The 25,000-nt window shown below is 43.6% G+C and overlaps 2 protein-coding genes across 2 annotated transcripts in view; both read left to right on the top strand.

Moving 5' to 3' along the window:
• phf21ab (PHD finger protein 21Ab) overlaps positions 1-15,712 on the top strand; it is a 38,344-nt gene extending 22,632 nt beyond the window's left edge. The window contains 9 exon segments of the mRNA XM_079162358.1: positions 481-591; positions 668-719; positions 803-882; positions 1,454-1,514; positions 6,842-6,948; positions 7,343-7,498; positions 7,857-7,932; positions 8,026-8,129; positions 9,549-15,712. Coding sequence (XP_079018484.1) covers positions 481-591; positions 668-719; positions 803-882; positions 1,454-1,514; positions 6,842-6,948; positions 7,343-7,498; positions 7,857-7,932; positions 8,026-8,129; positions 9,549-10,331 — 1,530 coding nt within the window. The 3' untranslated portion in view covers positions 10,332-15,712.
• A 1,320-nt stretch (positions 15,713-17,032) lies between these two features.
• LOC306698162 (uncharacterized protein) lies at positions 17,033-23,036 on the top strand. Its single transcript, XM_079162361.1, has 5 exons — positions 17,033-17,308; positions 18,650-18,826; positions 19,415-19,606; positions 19,695-19,998; positions 21,493-23,036. Exons 4-5 carry the CDS (start codon positions 19,782-19,784, stop codon positions 21,846-21,848), a joined length of 573 nt encoding a protein of 190 aa, XP_079018487.1. The 5' UTR covers positions 17,033-17,308; positions 18,650-18,826; positions 19,415-19,606; positions 19,695-19,781; the 3' UTR covers positions 21,849-23,036.
• The last annotated feature ends 1,964 nt before the right edge of the window (positions 23,037-25,000 follow it).

Genomic DNA, 25,000 nt, shown 5'->3' with positions numbered 1-25,000 from the left:
TGTGACAAAATGTGGAAAAGTTCAAGCGGTTTGAATACTTTAGCAGAGTATGAAGTGAGGAGCCTCCGGCTCAGTCAGGATGAAATAGAACCAACTTTATCTTCAGATCGTCATCTTTCTGACGGCCCTTGAACACCAACACGAAGCTTAAAATAGTGATATTTCATAAATCATTTTAGGGAGGGGAGAGGCTGGAAACATGTGAGTTTAATATTTATAACACTTTTACATACTTGGAACAATGTTAGATATAGAAATTCCATTGTTTTCCAATTTGTGTTAAATAAATGATCATATTTTGAATGATGTCATTGTAACTGTTATTCTGCAATAAAGACAAGTTCTAGTTCTCTCTATTTCTAGTCATGATGGTTCTGTTTCCATAGAGCAGCAGGACTTTTATTTTGAAAATCAAGACCACAGAAAAACCCCGCCCTTTTGTGGGTTAACGTCACTTTCTGTTTCTTCTTCTCCTCTCAGCAGACTGTTAAATCAGGAGGAGCAGAGCAGAAGGTTGTCGTCAGCATCTCCTCCTCCACTCCTCCGCTGTCTCCTCCTCCTCCCAGACCCAAGAAGGAGGAGAACCCAGAGGTCTGTGCTGGTGACTGAGGCTTAGTTTGTCGTGTCTCCGGGTGTCTCTGATGCTGATCCTCTTTGTCCCCTCTAGAAACTGGCCTTCATGGTGTCTCTGGGCCTCGTGACTCACGACCACCTGGAAGGTGATGTGATGGTTTGTTTCCAATGTTTACATCCTGAAGCTGAAAGTCACGTTTTCTTAACTTTGGTGTTTTTTCATTTACAGAAATTCAGAGCAAAAGACAGGAGCGGAAGAGGAGAACGACGGCCAACCCGGTTTACAGCGGCGCCGTGTTTGAACCCGAGGTACCGGCCGGGTTCAGGAGGCTGAACCGTTCTCTTCATCTTCATATTCATGTTCTGAGGATCAGACTCTTCCTCACAGACAAAACGCTAACGTACTAAAACAGAGAATCAAAAATAAGAATAGAATACAAACATGTCGTTTCAGCTTCTTTCATTTGGGAGTTTGATGCATTTTGTATTATTATTTTATTTAAATATTATTTATTATAACTGCAGCCTCGTACACACACATTCACACACTTGATGTCAAAGGAGAAATGATATTATGAAGTGTATTTAAAATAATATTTAAATACATACAGCTCTCTTCCTACATGTGGTTTTATATGTATTTATTATATAACTACAGAAGTAAAGAGAAGGTGTAATAATCATGCACGGTAAAGAGACTTTGGTCTCATTTAGAAAATGGAGCAGAAAAACGTTCCAGATCTTTAATTTAAAATGTGCTCTTTGGTTACACAGATGTGTAGATTTACAGCTGATCCATTTGTTTATGTGGAACATTTGATGGTTGGAGGTTTCAGATTTAATATTTTTCACATTTAACTTGTTTGTTTTCTTGTTTCAGAGGAAAAAGAGTGCAGTGAGCTACCTGAACAGCCCTCTGCACCAGGGGACCAGGAAGAGAGGTCCGTATGAAACACCCATGATGTATTGAGATATATATATATATATATATATATATATATATATATATATATATATATATATATATATATATATATATATATATATATATATATATCTGTATGATGTACAGATGCATGAGAGTAGAGTCAGCTCAGAGCTTTAAAGAAGAGCAGGTGGTTCAGTAGAAACAGTAGAATAGAGACTAATGTCGACTAATAACACGCTGTAGAACAAGTCCTCCCTCCTCCGCTTCCTGCTTCCTGCTTCCTGCTTCCTGTCGCTTCACTTAAGTTTAACGTCTTAAAGCCGGAGTTCTACTGGTTTCTCATGAACCTCATCTCGGTCTGCTTCTGTTTCACTTCTTCTGTGATGTAGAAATATGTCGATATGATGATATATTATATATTACATTATATACATTATTATCCAAACGCTTCAATCCGTCTCTTAACAGTTTGACATTAAAACAATCTAACAATACTAAATATGACGCTGATGAGACTTAACTGTGACCATCAAAGCAAAACAAATGTCTTCAATGATCATCTTGTTTCCTGTTGAACTGCAACAACAAAAAGGGACACGCTAGCTAGCTAGTTAGCTAACTAGTCGGCTCTGGAGATGGACTAGTTTAACTAGTCGGCTCTGGAGATGGACTAGTTAGTTAGCTAGTCGGCTCTGGAGATGGACTAGTTAGCTAACTAGTCGGCTCTGGAGATGGACTAGTTAGTTAGCTAGTCGGCTCTGGAGATGGACTAGTTAGTTAGCTAGTCGGCTCTGGAGATGGACTAGTTAGTTAACTAGTCGGCTCTGGAGATGGACTAGTTAGTTAGCTAGTCGGCTCTGGAGATGGACTAGTTAGTTAGCTAGTCGGCTCTGGAGATGGACTAGTTAGTTAGCTAGTCGGCTCTGGAGATGGACTAGTTAGTTAGCTAGTCGGCTCTGGAGATGGACTAGTTAGTTAACTAGTCGGCTCTGGAGATGGACTAGTTAGTTAGCTAGTCGGCTCTGGAGATGGACTAGTTAGTTAGCTAGTCGGCTCTGGAGATGGACTAGTTAGTTAGCTAGTCGGCTCTGGAGATGGACTAGTTAGTTAACTAGTCGGCTCTGGAGATGGACTAGTTAGTTAGCTAGTCGGCTCTGGAGATGGACTAGTTAGTTAGCTAGTCGGCTCTGGAGATGGACTAGTTAGTTAACTAGTCGGCTCTGGAGATGGACTAGTTAGTTAACTAGTCGGCTCTGGAGATGGACTAGTTTAACTAGTCGGCTCTGGAGATGGACTAGTTAGTTAACTAGTCGGCTCTGGAGATGGACTAGTTAGTTAGCTAGTCGGCTCTGGAGATGGACTAGTTAGTTAACTAGTCGGCTCTGGAGATGGACTAGTTAGTTAGCTAGTCGGCTCTGGAGATGGACTAGTTAGTTAGCAGACAGTTCAGCCCTAAATTCTTAAAACTGAGCTTAATGTTTTTTATTTTAGCAAAGAAAAGAAAAGTCTACTTTCAGTAGAAGAGATGATTTAAAGTTCCCCAGAAATGGAACTAGTAGTTAAATCACGTTTCGTGCTCGTCAGTTTCTAAATCAACGGTGACTAGTGAGTCCTTAATAATAATGTTCGTGTTTCATCCTGCACTCAGAGGGACTAGAACTCATTTTGTGTTCAATGAACAAATAATAATAAAGACATAACAATATCCACGACGAGCCCCTCACTGGTTTTACAGGAAACACATAAACATGCAGAACTCAGACTGACGGTTGATTTAAATTGATCTGTCGGTTATTGATCGTTGTAAATTGAATATCTTTGTGTTCTGTTGTTGCGTCACAACTTTCTAGTCGAGTCATTTCTCCTGAAAGTAATGAAGTGATCATTAGTTGCAGTCCGAGCTGATCGAAACAGTGAATTAATCGCTGTTTGTTTCTGACCGCGATGAAGAAGTAATCCGGTTGAACCTTCACACCCGTTCTCTTCTTTTGGGATTTGTTGAAAGGCATCCTGGGAAGTGTAGTGTATTTAGCTAGAGCAGGAGTTTGCTGAGACAGTTTGAAGGTATCTGAGAGCAGACTAATTATTTCATATTTGATCCTGAGTGATATTTTTATAATCTGCTATAAAGCTCAGATAGTTCACAACATCTCAGTGAATGTCTGGAATAACGTTGCTAACGTGAATTAGTTTTTATTATCACACCTCAAAAATACTAAACTTGAATCCGAGAATCTTCCGGTTTGTTCTCTGTTTAACACTGACTTCTCTCTACACAACCTCCATTTCATTTGACATTTTATCAGCAGAAAAGAAAAATGTGTAACTCGCAGTGTCAGATGTTATTACGTCGGTCTCTTTAAACTAAGAGTAGACGGTTGTCATCAGAGAGCTGCAGCTGAACACACGGATGTGTCTTCTATTGAGAATGACTTGTAACATGTTACTGGTGGACGTTTATATGGAACAATTAAAAAAACATGGTGGCTACGGTTCAACTCGGTACAGATGAAGGACTAGAGCTTTACTGCTTTACTTCTGGGAATACACTGCATCATGAGAGCAGGATTAACTGGCCAGGCTGGCATTTAACTAACCGGCTCTGGAAATGGACAAGCTAGCTAGCTAACTAGTCTTCTCCCGTTGAAGGAGTCTGCCAGCGGGGCTCGGCTAATATCTCCCCGTTGGTTAATGTTAACTTTCTCAAGTCAAACTGGCGGCCCTGGAGAGTGAGTGACTGTACGTAGTGACAGAAAGTTCTGTTTTCTTCAGCCATGATAACAAAAACAAGCCAACTGAACGTGAATTATTCTGCATCATCATGTTATCTAACAGATACCTCGGCTACACACGATGAGTTTTATCTGACTTTCATCTGGAAAAGTGATTGTTTAACAATGAAAACAACAACTCCCATGATCCCACGCAACTCAACGAGCCCCCTACCTTTAACACAGACAAGGTCATTTCTGACGCTCTTATTTAAAACCATAACAGAAGACTTTGATGATGTCATTAGAGGGGTTCATGAGGAGGTTCATGAGGGGTTCATGAGGAGGTTCATTAGGAGGTTCATGAGGAGGTTCATGAGGAGGTTCATGAGGAGGTTCATGAGGAGGTTCATTAGGAGGTTCATGAGGGGTTCATGAGGAGGTTCATGAGGGGTTCATTAGGAGGTTCATTAGGAGGTTCATGAGGGGTTCATGAGGAGGTTCATTAGGAGGTTCATGAGGGGTTCATGAGGAGGTTCATGAGGGGTTCATTAGGAGGTTCATGAGGGGTTCATGAGGAGGTTCATTAGGAGGTTCATTAGGAGGTTCATGAGGAGGTTCATTAGGAGGTTCATGAGGAGGTTCATTAGGAGGTTCATGAGGGGTTCATTAGGAGGTTCATTAGGAGGTTCATGAGGGGTTCATTAGGAGGTTCATTAGGAGGTTCATGAGGGGTTCATGAGGAGGTTCATGAGGGGTTCATTAGGAGGTTCATTAGGAGGTTCATGAGGGGTTCATTAGGAGGTTCATGAGGGGTTCATTAGGAGGTTCATGAGGGGTTCATTAGGAGGTTCATTAGGAGGTTCATGAGGGGTTCATGAGGAGGTTCATTAGGAGGTTCATGAGGAGGTTCATTAGGGGGTTCATGAGGAGGTTCATGAGGGGTTCATGAGGGGGTTCATTAGGAGGTTCATTAGGAGGTTCATGAGGGGTTCATTAGGAGGTTCATGAGGGGTTCATTAGGAGGTTCATTAGGAGGTTCATGAGGGGTTCATTAGGAGGTTCATTAGGAGGTTCATGAGGGGTTCATTAGGAGGTTCATGAGGGGTTCATTAGGAGGTTCATTAGGAGGTTCATGAGGGGTTCATGAGGAGGTTCATTAGGAGGTTCATGAGGAGGTTCATTAGGGGGTTCATGAGGAGGTTCATGAGGGGTTCATGAGGGGGTTCATTAGGAGGTTCATGAGGAGGTTCATTAGGAGGTTCATGAGGGGTTCATTAGGAGGTTCATTAGGAGGTTCATGAGGGGTTCATGAGGAGGTTCATTAGGAGGTTCATGAGGAGGTTCATTAGGGGGTTCATGAGGAGGTTCATGAGGGGTTCATGAGGGGTTCATGAGGGGTTCATGAGGGGTTCATGAGGAGGTTCATGAGGAGGTTCATGAGGGGTTCATGAGGGCTTCATGAGGAGGTTCATGAGGGGTTCATGAGGGGTTCATGAGGGGTTCATTAGGAGGTTCATGAGGGGTTCATGAGGGGTTCATGAGGGGTTCATGAGGGGTTCATTAGGAGGTTCATGAGGAGGTTCATGAGGAGGTTCATGAGGGGTTCATTAGGAGGTTCATTAGGGGTTCATGAGGGGTTCATTAGGAGGTTCATGAGGGGTTTATGAGGGGTTCATGAGGGGTTCATTAGGAGGTTCATGAGGGGTTCATGAGGGGTTCATTAGGGGTTCATGAGGGGTTCATGAGGGGTTCATGAGGGGTTCATTAGGAGGTTCATGAGGGGTTCATGAGGGGTTCATGAGGGGTTCATTAGGAGGTTCATGAGGGGTTCATGAGGGGTTCATGAGGGGTTCATTAGGAGGTTCATGAGGGGTTCATGAGGGGTTCATGAGGGGTTCATGAGGGGTTCATTAGGAGGTTCATGAGGGGTTCATTAGGAGGTTCATGAGGGGTTCATTAGGAGGTTCATGAGGGGTTCATGAGGAGGTTCATGAGGAGGTTCATGAGGGGTTCATTAGGAGGTTCATGAGGGGTTCATGAGGGGTTCATGAGGAGGTTCATGAGGGGTTCATTAGGAGGTTCATGAGGGGTTCATTAGGAGGTTCATGAGGGGTTCATGAGGGGTTCATTAGGAGGTTCATGAGGAGGTTCATGAGGGGTTCATTAGGAGGTTCATGAGGAGGTTCATGAGGGGTTCATGAGGGGTTCATTAGGAGGTTCATGAGGGGTTCATTAGGAGGTTCATGAGGAGGTTCATGAGGGGTTCATGAGGGGGCTGTGTTGGACCTCGGTGTCTGTAACGTCCTGGCTGCAGCCCTGGTGACAGCCTATCATAACCTCTGATCTGGACATGTGACTGAGGCGTGTTAACATCTGACACAACGCTCCATAGACTGCAGTACGTTGTACTAGTGCTCGGCTCTCCTGCACTAACACTGCTGTCTGTGCTTCTGACTCCTCTTCCTCCTCTTCCTCCCTTACCGCTCCCCTGTCTCATGCTAGCCAACGAAGACTCCCTTTCCAAGGTATGTCATACAGACTGTTTTGTTTTTTGTTTTCTTCCCCCCTCTCCATCTTTCTTTTTTTCTTTGTTTTCCGTCTTTGTTGTCTGTCTCATTTCACCCAGGTCGCCCACCCAAATACAGCAGCGTCCCGGAGCTGGGCAGCCTCACCCCGACCTCCCCCTCCAGCCCCGTCCGTCCCCTCCCCCTGCCCAGCCCCAGCTCTGGGGATGTAAGTAACGATGGGGGAGACGGACAGAAAACCCCGTCACACACAGTCCTTATTGGCCCAGTAGCTCTGTCACTCATTTACACCCCAAGACCTCCACCAACACTTCCATTAGTTTGTCGTCTTCATGTGGTTAACCATCAGTCATCAGTTGATTTTTTTACTTTCAGCCTTACAAAGTGAACAGTGTCCTGTAGCCCAGAGCATCCATTAAGAACTACTACAACACATTCTAACTCCCAGATGTAACTTAACACACCATGTCCATTAGGTATTAAAACATGGCCAACTGTAAACTAAACCAAGCCAGATCGTGGTGCCTCCCCCTGCCTCTCCACGGATGGTTGGTGGGGCTCAGTTGGGCAGGGAAACTGATTGGTCCAATTCTTCCTCACAGGGAGACATCCATGAGGATTTCTGCACTGTGTGCAGACGCAGTGGCCAGTTGCTCATGTGCGACACGTGTTCTCGTGTTTATCACCTGGACTGCCTGGATCCACCCCTGAAAACCATTCCTAAAGGCATGTGGATCTGTCCAAAATGTCAAGATCAGGTAACCTCAGCAGCCGTGACTGATCCTGAGTCAGGGGGAAGGGGGTACCGCAGCCCGGAGAAGGGCCAATCAGAGCCAGTAGATGGTTGACTGTAAAATCTGCTTCTGCTGACCGGCCTTCTGCCACACTGTCCTGAACTTTAGGACTGTTCAATCCTTTGTAAGCATATACATGATGCAGTATTGTTTTTTTGTGCTTTTGTCCCATTCATTGTGTCAGTAATGATTGGCATCTCACATCCATCCACTCCATTGCTTGTCCCTTCTCAGCCTCACCACAGGGTGGCGGCTCAACTTGTCTCCCTCAAATCTTTTTTTAGTCTCTGCCTCTGTGACAACTCTGAGCTTCTCTCTCCAGATCCTAAAGAAAGAAGAAGCCATTCCCTGGCCTGGTACTCTGGCTATTGTTCATTCCTACATCGCCTACAAAGAAGGTGACGTTAGATTAGTTTTGTTTCCTGAAACATCTGAATGTGAACAGTTCAACAGTGAAATAAACAGTTTAGTTTGATTGTTCTTTGCTGCAGCTAAAGAAGAGGAGAAGCAGAAGCTGATGAAATGGAGCGCTGAACTGAAACTGGAGCGAGAACAGCTGGAACAGAGAGTCAAACAGCTCAGCAACTCTATAACGGTAAGAAACACAGTCAAACATCTCTATAACAATAAGAAACACAGTCAAACATCTCTATAACAATAAGAAACACAGTCAAACAGCTCTACATCTCTATAACAATAAGAAACACAGTCAAACAACTCTACATCTCTATAACAATAAGAAACACGATCAAACAACTCTACATCTCTATAACGATAAGAAACACAATCAAACAACTCTACATCTCTATAACAATAAGAAACACGATCAAACAACTCTACATCTCTATAACGATAAGAAACACAATCAAACAACTCTACATCTCTATAACGATAAGAAACACAATCAAACAACTCTACATCTCTATAACAATAAGAAACACAGTCAAACAGCTCTACATCTCTATAACAATAAGAAACACAGTCAAACAGCTCTACATCTCTATAACAATAAGAAACCCAATCAAACAACTCTACATCTCTATAACAATAAGAAACACAATCAAACAACTCTACATCTCTATAACAATAAGAAACACAGTCAAACAGCTCTACATCTCTATAACAATAAGAAACACAGTCAAACAGCTCTACGTCTCTATAACGATAAGAAACACAATCAAACAGCTCTACATCTCTATAACAGTAAGAAACAGTTAAACAGCTCTACATCTCTATAACAATAAGAAACACAGTCAAACAACTCTACATCTCTATAACAATAAGAAACGCAGTCAAACAGCTCTACATCTCTATAACAGTAAGAAACAGCTCTACATCTCTATAACAATAAAACACAGTCAAACAGCTCTACATCTCTATAACAATAAAACACAATCAAACAGCTCTACATCTCTAACAATAAGAAACACAGTCAAACAGCTCTACATCTCTATAACAATAAACACAGTCAAACAGCTCTACATCTCTATAACAGTAAGAAACAGTCAAACAGCTCTACATCTCTATAACAATAAAACACAATCAAACAGCTCTACATCTCTATAACAATAAGAAACGCAGTCAAACAGCTCTACATCTCTATAACAATAAGAAACACAGTCAAACAGCTCTACATCTCTATAACAATAAAACACAATCAAACAGCTCTACATCTCTATAACAATAAGAAACACAGTCAAACAGCTCTACATCTCTATAACAATAAGAAACAGTCAAACAACTCTACATCTCTATAACAATAAGAAACAGTCAAACAACTCTACATCTCTATAACAATAAGAAACAGTCAACAACAGGACACGTTCCATTTGAATCTCCGGAATCTCTAAGTTTGGATTCTTCACTCCTCTTCAATGAAAAACTATCAAACTTCAGTCATTGCCACTATAAGAAGAGCTGTTACAGAGGTGATAGGACTGATAGGACTGATAGGACACACTGCTAGTAGAAATACAGATTGATCCTAAATCTGACTCTGTTCTTCTTTCATCAGAAATGCATGGAGACCAAAAACACCATCCTGGCTCGACAGAAAGATATGCATCTTTCCCTGGAGAAAGTCAAACACCTGATTCGCCTCATCCAAGCCTTCAATTTCAACCAAGCTCTGGCGGAGACAGAGAGTAAGGACGTCACTGCCAGAGTCCAGGACAGTGCTGAAGGTGCAGTCGGCTCTGAAGCCTCACCAGAAGCCAACTCTGTAGAGAAAGTGAAGGCTGGAAGCCCCGCAACCAGCAGCAACACCGATGGAAACGACAAACAAGAGCAGCATGGAGCCGCCACGAACAACCAGACGACGGGAGCAGCAGCAGGAGACACCGACAACCAGGTTGTCCTAAAAGACAGCGCAGTCCTAACGGCAGAAAACAGCCCCGATGGAGAGGCTGGGGGCAAGGCAGGGCCTGGTGACGGGGCAGGGGGAGGCGGAGATACAGGTACTAGTGTCCAGGTGGAGGTTTTGGCCAAGCCTGAGACCGAGGCCGCTCCGGTGGTTGACATTCCCGCTCCCTCAGTGGCTGCGACTGAGGCCACCACCAACGGTACGGTCGAGCCGGCCTGCCCCGACGTCAGCCCCGCAGGAGCCTGCACCACCAACGCCACCGCCGACTCTGAGAACAAGATGGCTGCCGTCAACCCTCCAGAGACAGCGGTGGAGAAGAAGCAGGAGGAGATCACTGACAGTGACGGCAGCAGCAACAACAACAACAGCAAAACCTCAGAACCCTCCCAGCATTCTTTGCCAGCTCTTGTCAGCAATTTGGACAATAAAAAGTAATGCTCCTTCTCTTGAGTTGCGGGAATTCAAACATATATATATAAAAAAAAGACTTTTGCTTGCACCAGAAGGTGTCCTGAAGTTGCCAATCTGTATAAATGTTGTTTGTTTGCATTGTATTGTCAGACTGTGTCAATGGTAGATATACAGCCCAAGTCACATGACTCTGGGAAGACGTAGGCTGCCCCCCCTCCCCACAGAGCTGGGGTACAGGAAGGCTTACGCACCAGTGTCATCATGCCAATTAGTGATAGACGTCAGTGGTGGGAATGCTCAAAGGGAGATTTAGTTTATCATCACACCAGTGTGTGCCTGTTATAGTGGCCCCTGTGTTCTCTGGTGGGGTGGGAAGATGGGTTCACATGGGTTCGGAGAAAATGGAGAATATTGAACCAAACATCTGTCAGGGGTTACTGGTCTAAAAGCAGTGTTGTGATAGCGTATGAGTCCTGAAAAGAGAGCCTGTTCACCCCCCCGTCCCAACGGACTTAATGTGAACAACCTTTATCTTCTGCAATCCTTCGTCCCCGCTCTCCCCTTCCTTTGAATAGCCCTAAACCAATACATCTTATCCATAACCTCTACCCCTAGACTTCCCTATTAACCAACATCTTTCACCATTTCCAGTCCATAAAAAACGTAAATCTTTCCCAACCAGTTCACCAACAAATCCAACCGCCCTCTTTAATCCGTACACTTCAAATGAACTGGTTCATACCGGGTGACGCATGGACACATCTAAAGACAAAATGTGATGAATTTGATTCAAATGGGATTATAGCACACATGTTGGTCCTCGGAGGAATTCATGGTGTTGCACTTGTTTGTACACACCAAACAAATAAAGAGAGAGATTTTGGATCATTGGTTTCAGAAAGACAAAAATTGTCAGAATCAAAAAATACAACCATAGAAATGTGTGTTACGGTAAAATGACTGTATGCTTCAAACACAAAGCATACCGAGGCTTTTAAATCGACCTCACTGACTAGAGAAGGACGAGATGCGATGAGTCCTGGTAAATGTGAAACCTGGACTTCCCTTCCCCCAGTCCACCGACAATCCACCGTAACATCCCTTTTTAATGCCAACAACCTAACTCAACATCCTTTAACCCAATGGACCAACGACCTACCAACCAACAATCCCAGTTCACCTGGCCTCCCCCTTCATTGAAACCAGTTCGTATAAAGTGCGTATCCACTCTTTTTAACCTACAAGTTACTCCATCTTTAGTCAACAAAAAAGACAACCTTTGCCATTGATCAATAGTGACGAATCCCAAACTTGCCTTGCTCCAGTCCACCGATGGTCCAATGTGACCTTGTTCTAATAGATTCCCCAGGTTAATAAGCCAAACTCCAAGAGATGGAGATAACGGAGCACACTTTGGGACAATCTCTCATCAAAGACATTCATGGTGTTGCCTGGTTGTCAGTCTCACCACCTTGTTGAGTTAGTAAAAACGTTCCTAAAACTAACTAGCTTTCATATCAGTCTACGACTTTAAACCACCTTCATTCGACCAAACGGCGTCAACCTTCCCCCGTGATTATAAGCCAAACGTACAGTCCCCAGTTCGTCAACGATCCAATCTGACCTCCTGGAACCAACCCTCACCCAATAAGACACCATATGTCCCAACAACCCCCCCCCCCCCCCCCCCCCCCCATCTCTTCCCCACCTGTAGCTCAGGCAGAACAGATACCTGGAGGACGAGGTGGACCAGGCGCGGTAGTCTTAACAGATGTGTTCAGTGGTGTCGGTTAAGTGTAGTGATTGAGTTTTTTCATTCGTGAGTCAAGTGTGTCAACTGTGAGCACTAAATGTGAAATTGCAATATTGCAATGTCAACACACACACACACACACACTATATCTGGGCTGTGTTTCTTTTGTATAGGAAAAGATATTCAGGTCTTCCTAGTCTTCAGAATAAGTGCTTTCTGTTCCTGAACCTGCTGTACTGGCATTACCAACACAGAAAGGAATCCTCTTTTTGAAGTGGTGGTCTTTGCATTATTGTACATTTCTGTTGAATCCTGAACTGCCAAAATGATGTTGTATCCAAATTCAGCGGGGACGAGTCCACTGTTACTGTATTGAAAGAGCAAATCATTGGCGTTGTAAGATATAGATGCTACCATTTCAGAAATTGGAAGTCCCCAGATTTAGACAGGAGGAGCTTATGAAAACAATAACACGAAAAGGAACTTTTTGTCCTTGAAACTGGAGGGATTTGTTGTATGAACCTGCTCCTTCAGACGGATCTCAAAGGACAATACCACAAATCCTGACATTAAAGCACAAGCTTGCTGCATTACAAAGAAGTGCTGAAGAGCTTTTTGTATGTTAATATGGAATTAAACAGAGTATGCATCTCTTTGTTGTGATGTGACTTATCCCCACATTGCCAATATTTTTCTAGGAGGAGACCCAAACCTCTGACATTGAGGCTGGTTCATATTTTTGGGGGGAGGGGCTGTTGAACCCCTCACAGTTGGACTGGTTCATGGAGCACGTCTGGGCTGAGATGTGATGCTGGTACTCGTTGGCTAGGTGGCTGTCGGTCTTTGTCTGGTGAACTGATCATGACTTCTGGCTTCTCGTAGGGTTCGGGGCATTCAACACACTGGTCTGTTCTTTAACGGTGCCTCCGGTTGTGCTTTCTTACTTTCTTTCTTTACTTTTTGCAATATCGGAGTGCGTTTGCTTTAATCGTAGTCGTCCAAAAACGTATTCACCCGAGGAGCCTCTGAAGATGTAGAAGAAAATCTCAAAATACTTGTATCTGTTTTTAGCTATCCTAGCAGAGTCGCTGCACCACTTTAGACTGAAACATCTCAACAACTATTGGATGGATTTTAATGTAACTTACTACAGATATCTGAATATTTTCATTGTTTTAATTTGTTACATTTTGTTACAAAATAACTTTGTTGATCCTCCAATTAGCTAATGTTAGCATGCTAACATGCTAAACTAAGATGGTGAATGTGGTAAACGTCAGCATGTTAGCATGACGTCATGGTGAGCGTGTTAGCATGCTGCTGTTAGCATCTATCTGAGCTGTTAGCATCTATCTGATCTGTTAGCATGCTGCTGTGAGCATCTATCTGAGCTGTTAGCATCTATCTGATCTGTTAGCATGCTGCTGTTAGCATCTATCTGAGCTGTTAGCATCTATCTGATCTGTTAGCATGCTGCTGTTAGCGTCTATCTGATCTGTTAGCTTGCTGCTGTTAGCATCTATCTGAGCTGTTAGCATGCTGCTGTTAGCATCTATCTGAGCTGTTAGCATCTATCTGATCTGTTAGCATGCTGCTGTTGGCATCTATCTGATCTGTTAGCATGCTGCTGTTAGCATCTATCTGAGCTGTTAGCATGCTGCTGTAGGCTCTGGAACCTTTATGCGCTCGTTAACCGTGAGGGTGAATACGTCGTTGGCTAACTTTTAAAGTAAACGCCGTCTCTTTTTTTTCATATCATACGGACTCTGGAACCGAATCTGCATATCTTGACTCGACTCCCTAATTCTTTCTTGTCATCAGAAAAAGAGATTCAATCTGTAACATCTCCTGTTTGAGGCCACAGCGTCGTCCTCATGAATCCCATTCGTTGAGTGTTTTGTTTTGTTCTTCTTCTTCTTCGTCTTCGTCTTCGTCTTCTTCTTCTGTTTTCATTGATCGAGCCCGACCTCGTGTTCCAGACCAGCTGGACCCCCCCTCTGTACAGTAGGTACCTCGAGTGCCTTTTCTTCAAACAGCAGATAATATTTTGTCTCTTGACTTGCACTGTGACTTGTAGAAACCTTACTAAGCCCCCCCCCCCCCCCCACCGGTCCATCCAGACCCAACAGAGACCCGGACCGCCCGTCCCCCTTTCACCTCAGGCTGCCAGGTAGTCGATGCAAGGAAACTACATTTCATATTATGCCGTTTAGATCGACCGGATAGTGTTTCTGTTGTTTATTATAGAAGATGCCTTAAATGTGATTTTATTTTACTTTTTTTTTTTCACGTGACATTTAAAAAAAATAAAAGAATCACTGGAGGTCAGAGGTCGTCAGTGAAATGGTCCAAAGAGGGATTGATGATGATGATGATGATGATGATGACGACGATGACGATGACAGCCAGTTGTTTTGTGATGCACTTTTGGTTTGACCAGTATTATTGTAATTATAACTATCGGAGTGTAAACATGGGGTTGTGTTAGTCCGGACTCGTTGGTTCCCTCTGTGCTGTGGTTCTTCTTCTTCTTCTTTGTGTGTTTTTCGGAGGGTTACTAAACTTTTGCTAAATCTGGTCCTGTGAACAAAACGCCCCCCCCCCCCCCCCCTCGACGGGCCGACCTTTGACCCCCGTTAGCAACATCTGTGGGCCGCATACCTTCTTATGCAAATTTTTATACAACAGTTTTCAAACTTTTTTTTTTTAAATATGCTTTTTGTTCTTTTATAGTTTTTATGTGAACATTCAAAAGTGGTCATCTTGTTGCTGACATCGTGTTTTTAGATTTGAACTAATGCCCCATGCTGGGGGGGGGGGGGGGGGGGTCCTCGGTCTCTACTTCACCCAAAGAACACGTGCAGAGCGTTTGTGTTTGGAAGCCTTGTGTGTCGTCATATCATTAAATACAAAAGTTCTACATCAGCATCGTGTTCGTTCGTCCAGCTAGAGGAAGAAGAGGAAGAGGAGGAACGTTTGTTCAGTTTGTGTTTGACGAAGTCTTGTGTGCATTTTAAACAAAAAAAAACAACTAAATGGTCGCGTCCCGTAAAAAACGACTCCTCCGGTGTTTTTCTTCTTCTCTTAAAAAAACGATGAGTCATGATTGTGGCCTTCTAGTATTCTGTCGGTTCATGACATCATCATGACATCATCATCCCATCGTGTCCGGATCCAACTGTTCACCTGAAGCTTCTTTACCTCATCCACAGATGATCCCATCGGGGGGGGGGGGGGGGCAACAAACCAACAACAAACCAACAACAAACAAGATAAATAAAAAAGAGAAGTCTTTTTTAAATCTTCCATTTGGTGAGATGCATTGTAGCGATATGAATAAAAAGTTCACCTGGTGTGCTGAATACATGTGTAATTTGGTAATTACACAATCTGAATATTTGTATAATTGTTTGTATTTTTTCATAATGATTTTGAAAGGAATGTGTTTATTTTTTGACTTGTGTTCCAGATGTGTCTTCTGTTGGCCTGACATTGTGACTGGTGGGATTCTTACCTCTGTATTGAGCCTCTTCTGTGATGAATTCTTTGTATGCAGTGTTTAGGAAATACTGGCAACATGGGACGAGTTGATATTAGGAGCATTTGATCAATTTGTATTTATTTATTTTATCATTTTGTTAATAAATTGTGAAAAGCAGCGCGTCTCGATTGTTTTATAGGTTTTAACAGCTTTAACATTAATATGAATGACTCACAATGTATTCATTGATGAACATAGTTATGAATATTATTTTACATTTCTGATAATAGATCCTCGTAATGTTCATTTAAAACCTTCTGAAGTGATTAAAATAATTTACAGCTCATGAAACATATTTTAGATACAATAATATAAATATAACAGTTATGAGAAACATGGACCTTCAGCCCATCTTAAGAATGTTTAAAGAACGCTTTCGGTCTATATAATCAACGAGGAAAATACTCATCACTGGCTACATGTTTCCGGTAGTAAAGAGGTTAAATAGCTAAAAGTGTGACGTAGTCCTCCGTGCAGCAGAGTGGCGCAGCGGAAGCGTGCTGGGCCCATAACCCAGAGGTCGATGGATCGAAACCATCCTCTGCTAATTTTGTTTTTTTGTTTTAATGACTGACCAGTAAAAACAAAAACAGTCTCATTTCATTCATCTTTACAGTAAACTACGAACATTTTGTTCTTTACACAATGAAAGGTACTTGTACATTATTGATAACATAAGACATTTATGAATGTAGAATGGCTGTTTGAAAGAAAATCAATAACAACTTAATGACTATATATATATATATATATATTATATAAAATAAATTATATTATTATACATTTTAAACTATCAGGAGTATATAAAGTCATTAAAATGAGCTCCAACAATAACGTGATGATCACATTAATAAATCAACTAAGTACGATATAATATTCTACATAATGAGTACTTTTACTTTTAGTACCTTAAGTACATTTTGTACTTTTACTCAAGTTACATTGTATGTATTTTAAAGGACGTTTTATACAAAATTTAAATTATTTATTGAAAATGTGGTGTTTAGTTTCTTAAAAAAAACAAATAAAAGAAGACAAACATTTTTTTATATAAGATGCAGATTCATAACTGTTAATTTAATCTTAAAATGAATATATATTGTTGTTTTCTTGAAGGATTTGTATCAATGTGTGAAAGTATTTACAATCAAAAACATTTAATATCTGTATGTTTTGTAATATTTGTGTTGTTTTATTGTGTATCCGGTTCTATCTGAATACTGACTCTGTAACCGGAAAGATGGACCAGACAAGACCCGCCCTACTCTGCCTCTGATTGGCTAACTCTGACACTATTACCCTGAGCCAACCAATCCCGTTCCTCGTGTCTCACCCAACCACTCCAGCCAACGAAGCCACCGAGAACCAGCCAATCAGAGGCAGAGCAGGTCGTTCGTAAAGTAGCTTCCGGCGGTTGTTTTCTAACTCAAGATAACGTTCTATATATATGTATTGATCTATCTCAGGTACTCATGGAGGAGAGAAGCTGCTGCGTGTTAAACTGCCCCCGCACGTCTCGCGACCACAGCGGGAGTCACGCGGTCACGTTCCACGTGTTCCCGGCCTGGAGGAGACACGAGGGAGAGACGATCTCTGAGCTCACGAGGACCCGGAGGACGGTCTGGGTGTCTGCTGTGGGTCGCGAGGACATCACGTTCAACCATGTTCCTTCCTCCAGTAGAGTCTGCTCCAGACACTTCTACTCAGGTTAGTTAGTACTAGTTAGTTTAACTAGTACAAGTTAGTAACAAATATTACAGGTTAGTAACAACTAATACAGGTTAGTTAAAACTAATAACTAATACAAGTTAGTAACGACTATAACAGGTTAGTAACTACTATAACAGGTTAGTAACGACTATAACAGGTTAGTAACGACTATAACAGGTTAGTAACGACTATAACAGGTTAGTAACGACTATAACAGGTTAGTAAAGACTATAACAGGTTAGTAACGACTATAACAGGTTAGCAACGACTATAACAGGTTAGTAACGACTATAACAGGTTAGTAAAGACTATAACAGGTTAGTAAAGACTATAACAGGTTAGTAAAGACTATAACAGGTTAGTAACTACTATAACAGGTTAGTAACGACTATAACAGGTTAGTAACGACTATAACAGGTTAGTAACGACTATAACAGGTTAGTAAAGACTATAACAGGTTAGTAACGACTATAACAGGTTAGCAACGACTATAACAGGTTAGTAAAGACTATAACAGGTTAGTAACGACTATAACAGGTTAGTAACGACTATAACAGGCTAGTAACGACTATAACAGGTTAGTAAAGACTATAACAGGTTAGTAACGACTATAACAGGTTAGTAACGACTATAACAGGTTAGTAACGACTATAACAGGTTAGTAACGACTATAACAGGTTAGTAAAGACTATAACAGGTTAGCAACGACTAGTCAAACAGCAGTAAACCTTCCAGCAGTAGAAGACGTATTTAGTAAAGGTTCTGCAGTGAAAATGTTACTCAAGTCAAAGTACAAGTACCTCAAATGTGTACTTGAGTAAATGTACTTCATTGGATTCCACTAGTACGTTCTTAGCTCGTATAATGTTTAAAGTTTATTAAAGTGTTTAAAGTGTTTCAGAGACGAGACGTTTTAATTCGACCACCTTCTAGAGACAGAACCCAGACCAGACCACTGTAAACAGGAAGTGATTTATTTATCTTTATATTTTGGGTCTTAAAAAACACACAACCCTCCAGGTGCATGCTGGGTCTTTGCCTGCCTACCCGATGCTCCGTTCTCGCTCATGAAACCACCGTGAACTAATAACTAGATTCAATAACAGTAAATCAATCGTATACATAGATGTTTATGAAATTAATTCTTTCTCAGGACATAACTAATCTAAACTCAAGGTCCACTTAGCAGACTGATCCCAGAGCTTTGACCACATCTTCATCATCAGACTCTCAGGAACATTAATAAACATCTTCCACAGAGTGAACATCATGAGCTCTGAGAAGTTACAGAGTCTCTGATGTAAACACAGCTAGATATTAAAGACTGTGTGGTTGCAGGTAAACCCTCCTATGAAGGACTGCAGTCGGATCCAGACTGGGTTCCTTCGCTGCTGATGGGTCCCAGTGAGGGAACCACCGGACCCACCAAGGGTCTCCTCCAGTCTGTGCATAGGGACCGAGACCAGGACCAGAGACGCTCCACAGAGACCAGATCTTTAACAGAGACAGCAGGAGGTGAGGAACTTCTAACTGGTCCTGAACCAGTCTCAGTTTAGTCCTGATCCTCTATATGAACCAGTCTCAGTTTAGTCCTGATCCTCTATATGAACCAGTCTCAGCGTAGTCCTGATCCTCTATATGAACCAGTCTCAGTGTAGTCCTGATCCTCTATATGAACCAGTCTCAGTGTAGTCCTGATCCTCTATCAGACCTCCATCAGAGAGAAGATGGTCTATTTCTATAGAGTTATTCTTAATGATTTCATCGGTCATCTGCTGGAGACCCAGGACGTAGTGCTGGACCCTCTGGAGGGAAGGGAGGCTCAGGAGAACCAGAACCAGGACTGAGAGGGGCAGACTGTCAGACCTGCTGCAGTAACATGAGGGTTTTACTAAAGGGAGTCTGGTGCTCAGAGACACTACCGCTGTAGTCCACGGGGGGCGCCAGAATCACCACTAAATGAACTTTCGTAGTGACTTTAACTTATCAGAGAAACAAGCTAAGCTAACGTTAGCATCATCTCGTTGGAGAAACAGATTTGTAACGTGACGTCTTTAGTCCTGCAGTAAAGTTAAAATGTTTCCTTTCTTTGATCCGTTTCAGCTGCAGAGCGTCCGGCGGTCCGTCCCTGGACAGAAGTCCGTCCTCTGCTGCGGTCCGTTCTGCAGCGTAAAACCGTCTTCAGCCAGCCGCCTGCAGACGAGACTCGGGGACGAGCTGCTCCTGCTGTGAAGGAGACCCACCTGGACTTCAGAGTAGGACTTCACTTCCAGAGGATTCCTCTTTAGTTCGCACGTCAGTGAGATGAAGATGAAGAAGATGAGAAACATCTGGATCAAAGTTGGGTTTATTTATTTATTCTGTATTTATTATTTTGTTTCAGGATTTCATCCGAGACGCTCTGGAAGCTTCTCTGGAGGCCTCCAGCAGGTCCAGGATCTCCGTGGAGCTGGACTCAGAGGGTCCCCCCATGAAGGAGGTTCACCAGACCTGTGAAGAGTCCTCCTCTTCCTCCTCCTGTGAGAACTGCGTCCGGCTGATGAAGAGGAGCGTGGAGCTGCAGGAGAAGCTGAGTCGTCTCACGGGAGGACTGGAGGACGTGGAGGTCTTCACAGAGACCCTCCTCCATCCAGACCAGGACCAGCAGAGTCCTGAGACGGTCCACGTAGAGGAGCAGGACCCTGCAGGTGAATCTCAGTGATAGATGGTTATTGATCATTGATGAGATATCTCAAAAGACAGCAGACACTCCACATATACATCAAAGTGTGTAGCATTAGCATGGCTAGCATTAGCTTGGCTAGCATTAGCATGGCTAGCATTAGCATGGTTTTGCGTGTGTTACTTTTTTTTGGCGTTTTTTTCACCACTTTGTTGGAATTTTTGAGAGAAAGACGTCAAAAACAACGACCAAAGAAATATTTCACTCCAGAAGAAGAAGCGGCGCTGCTGGAGGAGGAGCCCGGGAGCCTCGTTGGTCCTCATGACTCATCGTCAGATGATGAAGAGGATCTCGTGCATCCCGACAACACACAACACAGCAGTGACTCAGATTACCGTCTTCCATCATCATCAGGTACGGATCGTCTTATGAACGTTTATTTATTGATTTAAAAGCTAGCGTCCGTCCGTCCGTCCCCCAGCACAGGGTGTTTACTGCTTTTATGTTGAATGAATGAATACATTTGTTGTTCTTCCACATTCTGGTTTACAGTGATGATGACGAGCCTCCTCTTGCCAGTGTCCCAGGACCTTCAAGGGCCCCACGGCCGACACGTCACGGAGCTCCAGGACCTTTGGAGCCCCAGCTGTTCACACCTCAGTCAGGCCCAGCAGACCTCTCTGGGAACGTCTGCTCCGGCTACCAAGCGTGGAAAGAGTAGGACGGCATCTCCAGAGAGCGAGGAGGAGGACAGGCGGCGTGACGGAGAGGAGGACATCAAACCTGAACCCTCTCAGATTCATGCCGGGCCAGGACCCCCAGGCCCCACATGCTACACCACCACAGCATGGTCTCCCATCAGCCTCGTCCAGCTTTTCTTCTCAGCATTTGTTGTCCGAAAAATCATTGACACAAATGCCAACGCCGCCAAAAGAAAGCAAGCTGGGATGAAGTTAACGTGGGAAGTGGTCACCGTGAAGGATCTTTACATATCCCTCTTCATCGGCATCTTCACCGGCCTTGTGACGGTCCACCACCGGTCGTGGACTACAATCATAGCGTGGGGGGGGGGGGGATTTGTCCGATGCACTGATCGGATTTTACAGCGTCCGCCACAAGACGATGAAGTGGTACAAGACCTTTTTTTACCACTTTGTGGACATCGCTGTGGTGAAGTTATCTTTAGGAGCCCGACGAAGGCCTTCACCCACAAGACCTTCAGGGAGCCGTCGGCCACGGAGACGCTGGAGTTCTGATGGATGTGTGTCGATGGACGATAGGGTCCATAGTTCTGGTTTCATGTGTTTTGAGGTTAAACACTCATTGGTTGTTTACAATGTCACATTATCAGAGATCAGAGACTGAAGCGATCGTCAGTAGAACTTTATTTACACTCTGATGGTTAACGATAAACTGTGAGGGGGGGTCAGTATGGACCACTGTTGTTTGTGGTCTAGAGACTTGGTTTGTGTTACTTTGGAGCTTCGGTAGAGTTTAAAAGTGCCGTATGTCTCCTCAGGGATGGAGCCTCCTCTCTCATCTCCTCCTGCGGTTCTCCAAGACGGTGAACGGGACCCGGACTCGGCAGACAAGCGGACTCGGGGGGGCCGGGCGTCCAAGCCTAAACCTCGACAGCCTCCTCGCTTCCAGAACGCCTGGCTGAAAAGGTTCTGGTTCCTCTGCTACTCGCCGACCCTGGACCTGATGTGGTGCCACGTCTGCCGCCTCCACTCGGACAGGTCCCACTCCACCAAAGGTCTGATCAAAGGTTCCAGGATGTTCAAGTTACAGAACATCCACAAGCACGGTTCCAGCACCCACCACAAGAACAACGAGTCTCGCCACATGATGACGGGGGATCTCCTGCAGCCGTGAGGCGTCACACGGGACTCATTGTGTCTTCAACCTCTGGTTCTATAAATATATACATGTGTTAGAGCTGCATTCTCTCTAGTGTCCACCAGGGGACGACTCCTCTGGTTCTATAGAAGTCTATGAGAAAATAACTCTACTCTCGTTGCCACGTTGTTGCCATGTCGTTGCCATGTCGTTGCCACGTCGTTGCCATGTCGTTGCCATGTCGTTGCCATGTCGTTGCCATGTCGTTGCCATGTTGTTGCCATGTTGTTGCCATGTCGTTGCCATGTCGTTGCCATGTTGTTGCCATGTCGTTGCCATGTTGCTGGTGCGTGACAGAACCCTCTGGTCTCTGGGAGTCGGTGTAACGGAGTTAAAGCTGAACCTCGTTCATGTCTCTAACTCCTCTCAACGTTTTCTTGATTCGATGAGTCGGTTCTATTAACGCATAATGAGAAGACGGAGTATTAATTATTATTATAATGTATAAATATAACTTCTACTCAGCGTGGTCTGAGTGATGTCATGAAGACGTCACCGTTTGTTTTTCTGCTGTTTGTCGGTAGAAACGTGTCAGAATAAAAGAATGAAATTGAAAACATCAGATGTTGTGTTGGAAGGCTCCGCCTCCAGCTGCAGTCTGGACCAATGGGCCGGCTCCGTCCTTTAACCCAATCAGAGAGCAGAGATCCTCGTCTGATGGAGTCGTGACTTCCTGTAACCACGTTAACGTCCTCGGCCGAGCGTCTGCTCTGCTTTGATCAGCTGCTCAAACACCTTTAAACCAATCAGGAGGCTTCAAAGACCAAACAGAAACACACTTCAAAGCAGGACGGACGCAGACGCACTGAGGGCGTCGTGTTCGTCTTTATGGTCTTTATGATCTTTATGATCGTTCATATCGATGCTTCAATGATCAATGATGATCGCTGTGACGAGCACGTTAGTGATGCTTTAAGAGCCTTTATTCTCACAACGTGTTTTAATTTAAAACTATAATCTACTCATGATTATTTTACCTCCATTAGTTATTACTGAAACGATCAAGTTAGAGAGAAGGAAACGTAATAACAGGTTAATAATGAACAGGGTGATAACGGGTTAATATGTGCATAACAGGTTAATAACAGGTTAATAACACATATTCAGTCAATAAGACGTGAAGACAAATATTTAAAGTTCATATTTCACAATAAGATGCTGTGAGACACAAAACTGATTCATGATGTTTACACTGTAAATAATCAATAAATAACATTATATATTATATTATATTCTATGTATTCATTCCTCTCCAGAGTACTGACAGTAAAGTACTCCAGATCACAGTACTCCTGTGGCTAACTGAGTTAGCTGGATAATGTTCAGGATGAGATTACATAAGTCAGGCTTTTCGGTTCCTTGAAGCAAGTTTGGCAAAATCACCATAGCAACACATCCATCAGCCTGAACCTGCTCCAGCGCAGGCTAGCTTCAGTTAGCTGGATTAGCTCCTCTTCCTCAGAGATCACTGATGAAGGAGGATATTAGTCAGATCAGCGTTTTATAGGGAGAGAGTTCTTCCACATCGCCAACATCCGTCATCACATCACCATGACTTCCTGTTCGCTCATGAGGACAATCACACAACATTCATTTACTGCTGATTATGAATAACACACACACACTGATCCACACACATTCAAACTCCTAGTTCTATATGTAATAGATCTATATTATAGAACTGTATTCTAGAAGCGCACACAGCACATCTACCCTCATCAGCATCTCTTCATTGGTATCAGTTAGATGCTCTTTGTTTTGATCGTCTTGGTGAAGAGTTGAGATCCTTCTTGTCTCTAGATCTCATTGGATGATGGATCCATGAAGCTGCTGCCAGCAGCACGTTTAAAGACGAGTCCTGTGATTGGTCGGGCTGATGAGGCTTAAAATGAGCCGATACATGTTCCAACACTGACGCATCAACGTGTCTGTGACGTGTCGCCGTGCTTCTTGTCTCGCCCTCTCAGCGGTGGAGGTGTTAGATGATGTCATGATGATGTCATGATGATGGTCTGGAGCTCCTCACATGAGTTCATGATCATCTCCTGCTCGTCCTCTTTCTGTCACTTCATCTGCATCGTACTGTTAGAACATCATGTTTCTGTGATCAACGCTTCCTCCTTCTGAAGCAGGACGGGCACGCCACCGACCCTGATGACTGAAGTCTGGATCTACTGAACGAGACCGTTTGAGCGGATCAGCCTTTGAGGAACCGAGAGAACCTGACTTCAACCATCGGGTTCCTTTAAGCTGCTAACAGGACATCTGATCCACTTAGTGGACCACGAGGAACGAGGCCCTGGTCTGATGACATCATCACAGCTCTGTGTCTGTTCAGGTGGACGTGACTCAGAACAAGATGTGTTTCATAACGTTCTTCATCACCAGCTTCATCTTCATCACCAGCTTCATCACCAGCTTCATCTTCATCACCAGCTTCATCACCAGCTTCATCTTCATCACCAGCTTCATCTTCATCACCAGCTTTATCACCAGCTTCATCACCAGCTTCATCTTCATCACCAGCTTCATCACCAGCTTTATCACCAGCTTCATCTTCATCACCAGCTTCATCACCAGCTTCATCTTCATCACCAGCTTTATCACCAGCTTTATCACCAGCTTCATCTTCATCACCAGCTTCATCTTCATCACCAGCTTTATCACCAGCTTCATCTTCATCACCAGCTTCATCACCAGCTTCATCTTCATCACCAGCTTTATCACCAGCTTCATCTTCATCACCAGCTTCATCACCAGCTTTATCACCAGCTTCATCTTCATCACCAGCTTTATCACCAGCTTCATCTTCATCACCAGCTTTATCACCAGCTTCATCTTCATCACCAGCTTCATCACCAGCTTTATCACCAGCTTCATCTTCATCACCAGTTTCATCACCAGCTTCATCACCAGCTTCATCACCAGCTTCATCACCAGCTTCATCTTCATCACCAGCTTTATCACCAGCTTCATCTTCATCACCAGCTTCATCACCAGCTTCATCACCAGCTTTATCACCAGCTTCATCTTCATCACCAGCTTCATCACCAGCTTCATCTTCATCACCAGTTTCATCACCAGCTTCATCACCAGCTTCATCACCAGCTTTATCACCAGCTTCATCT

Source organism: Pholis gunnellus, assembly GCF_910591455.1.
Source record: "Pholis gunnellus genome assembly, chromosome: 7".
NCBI classification, from domain to species: domain Eukaryota; kingdom Metazoa; phylum Chordata; class Actinopteri; order Perciformes; family Pholidae; genus Pholis; species Pholis gunnellus.
This window is presented reverse-complemented; position numbering and strand designations above follow the sequence as displayed.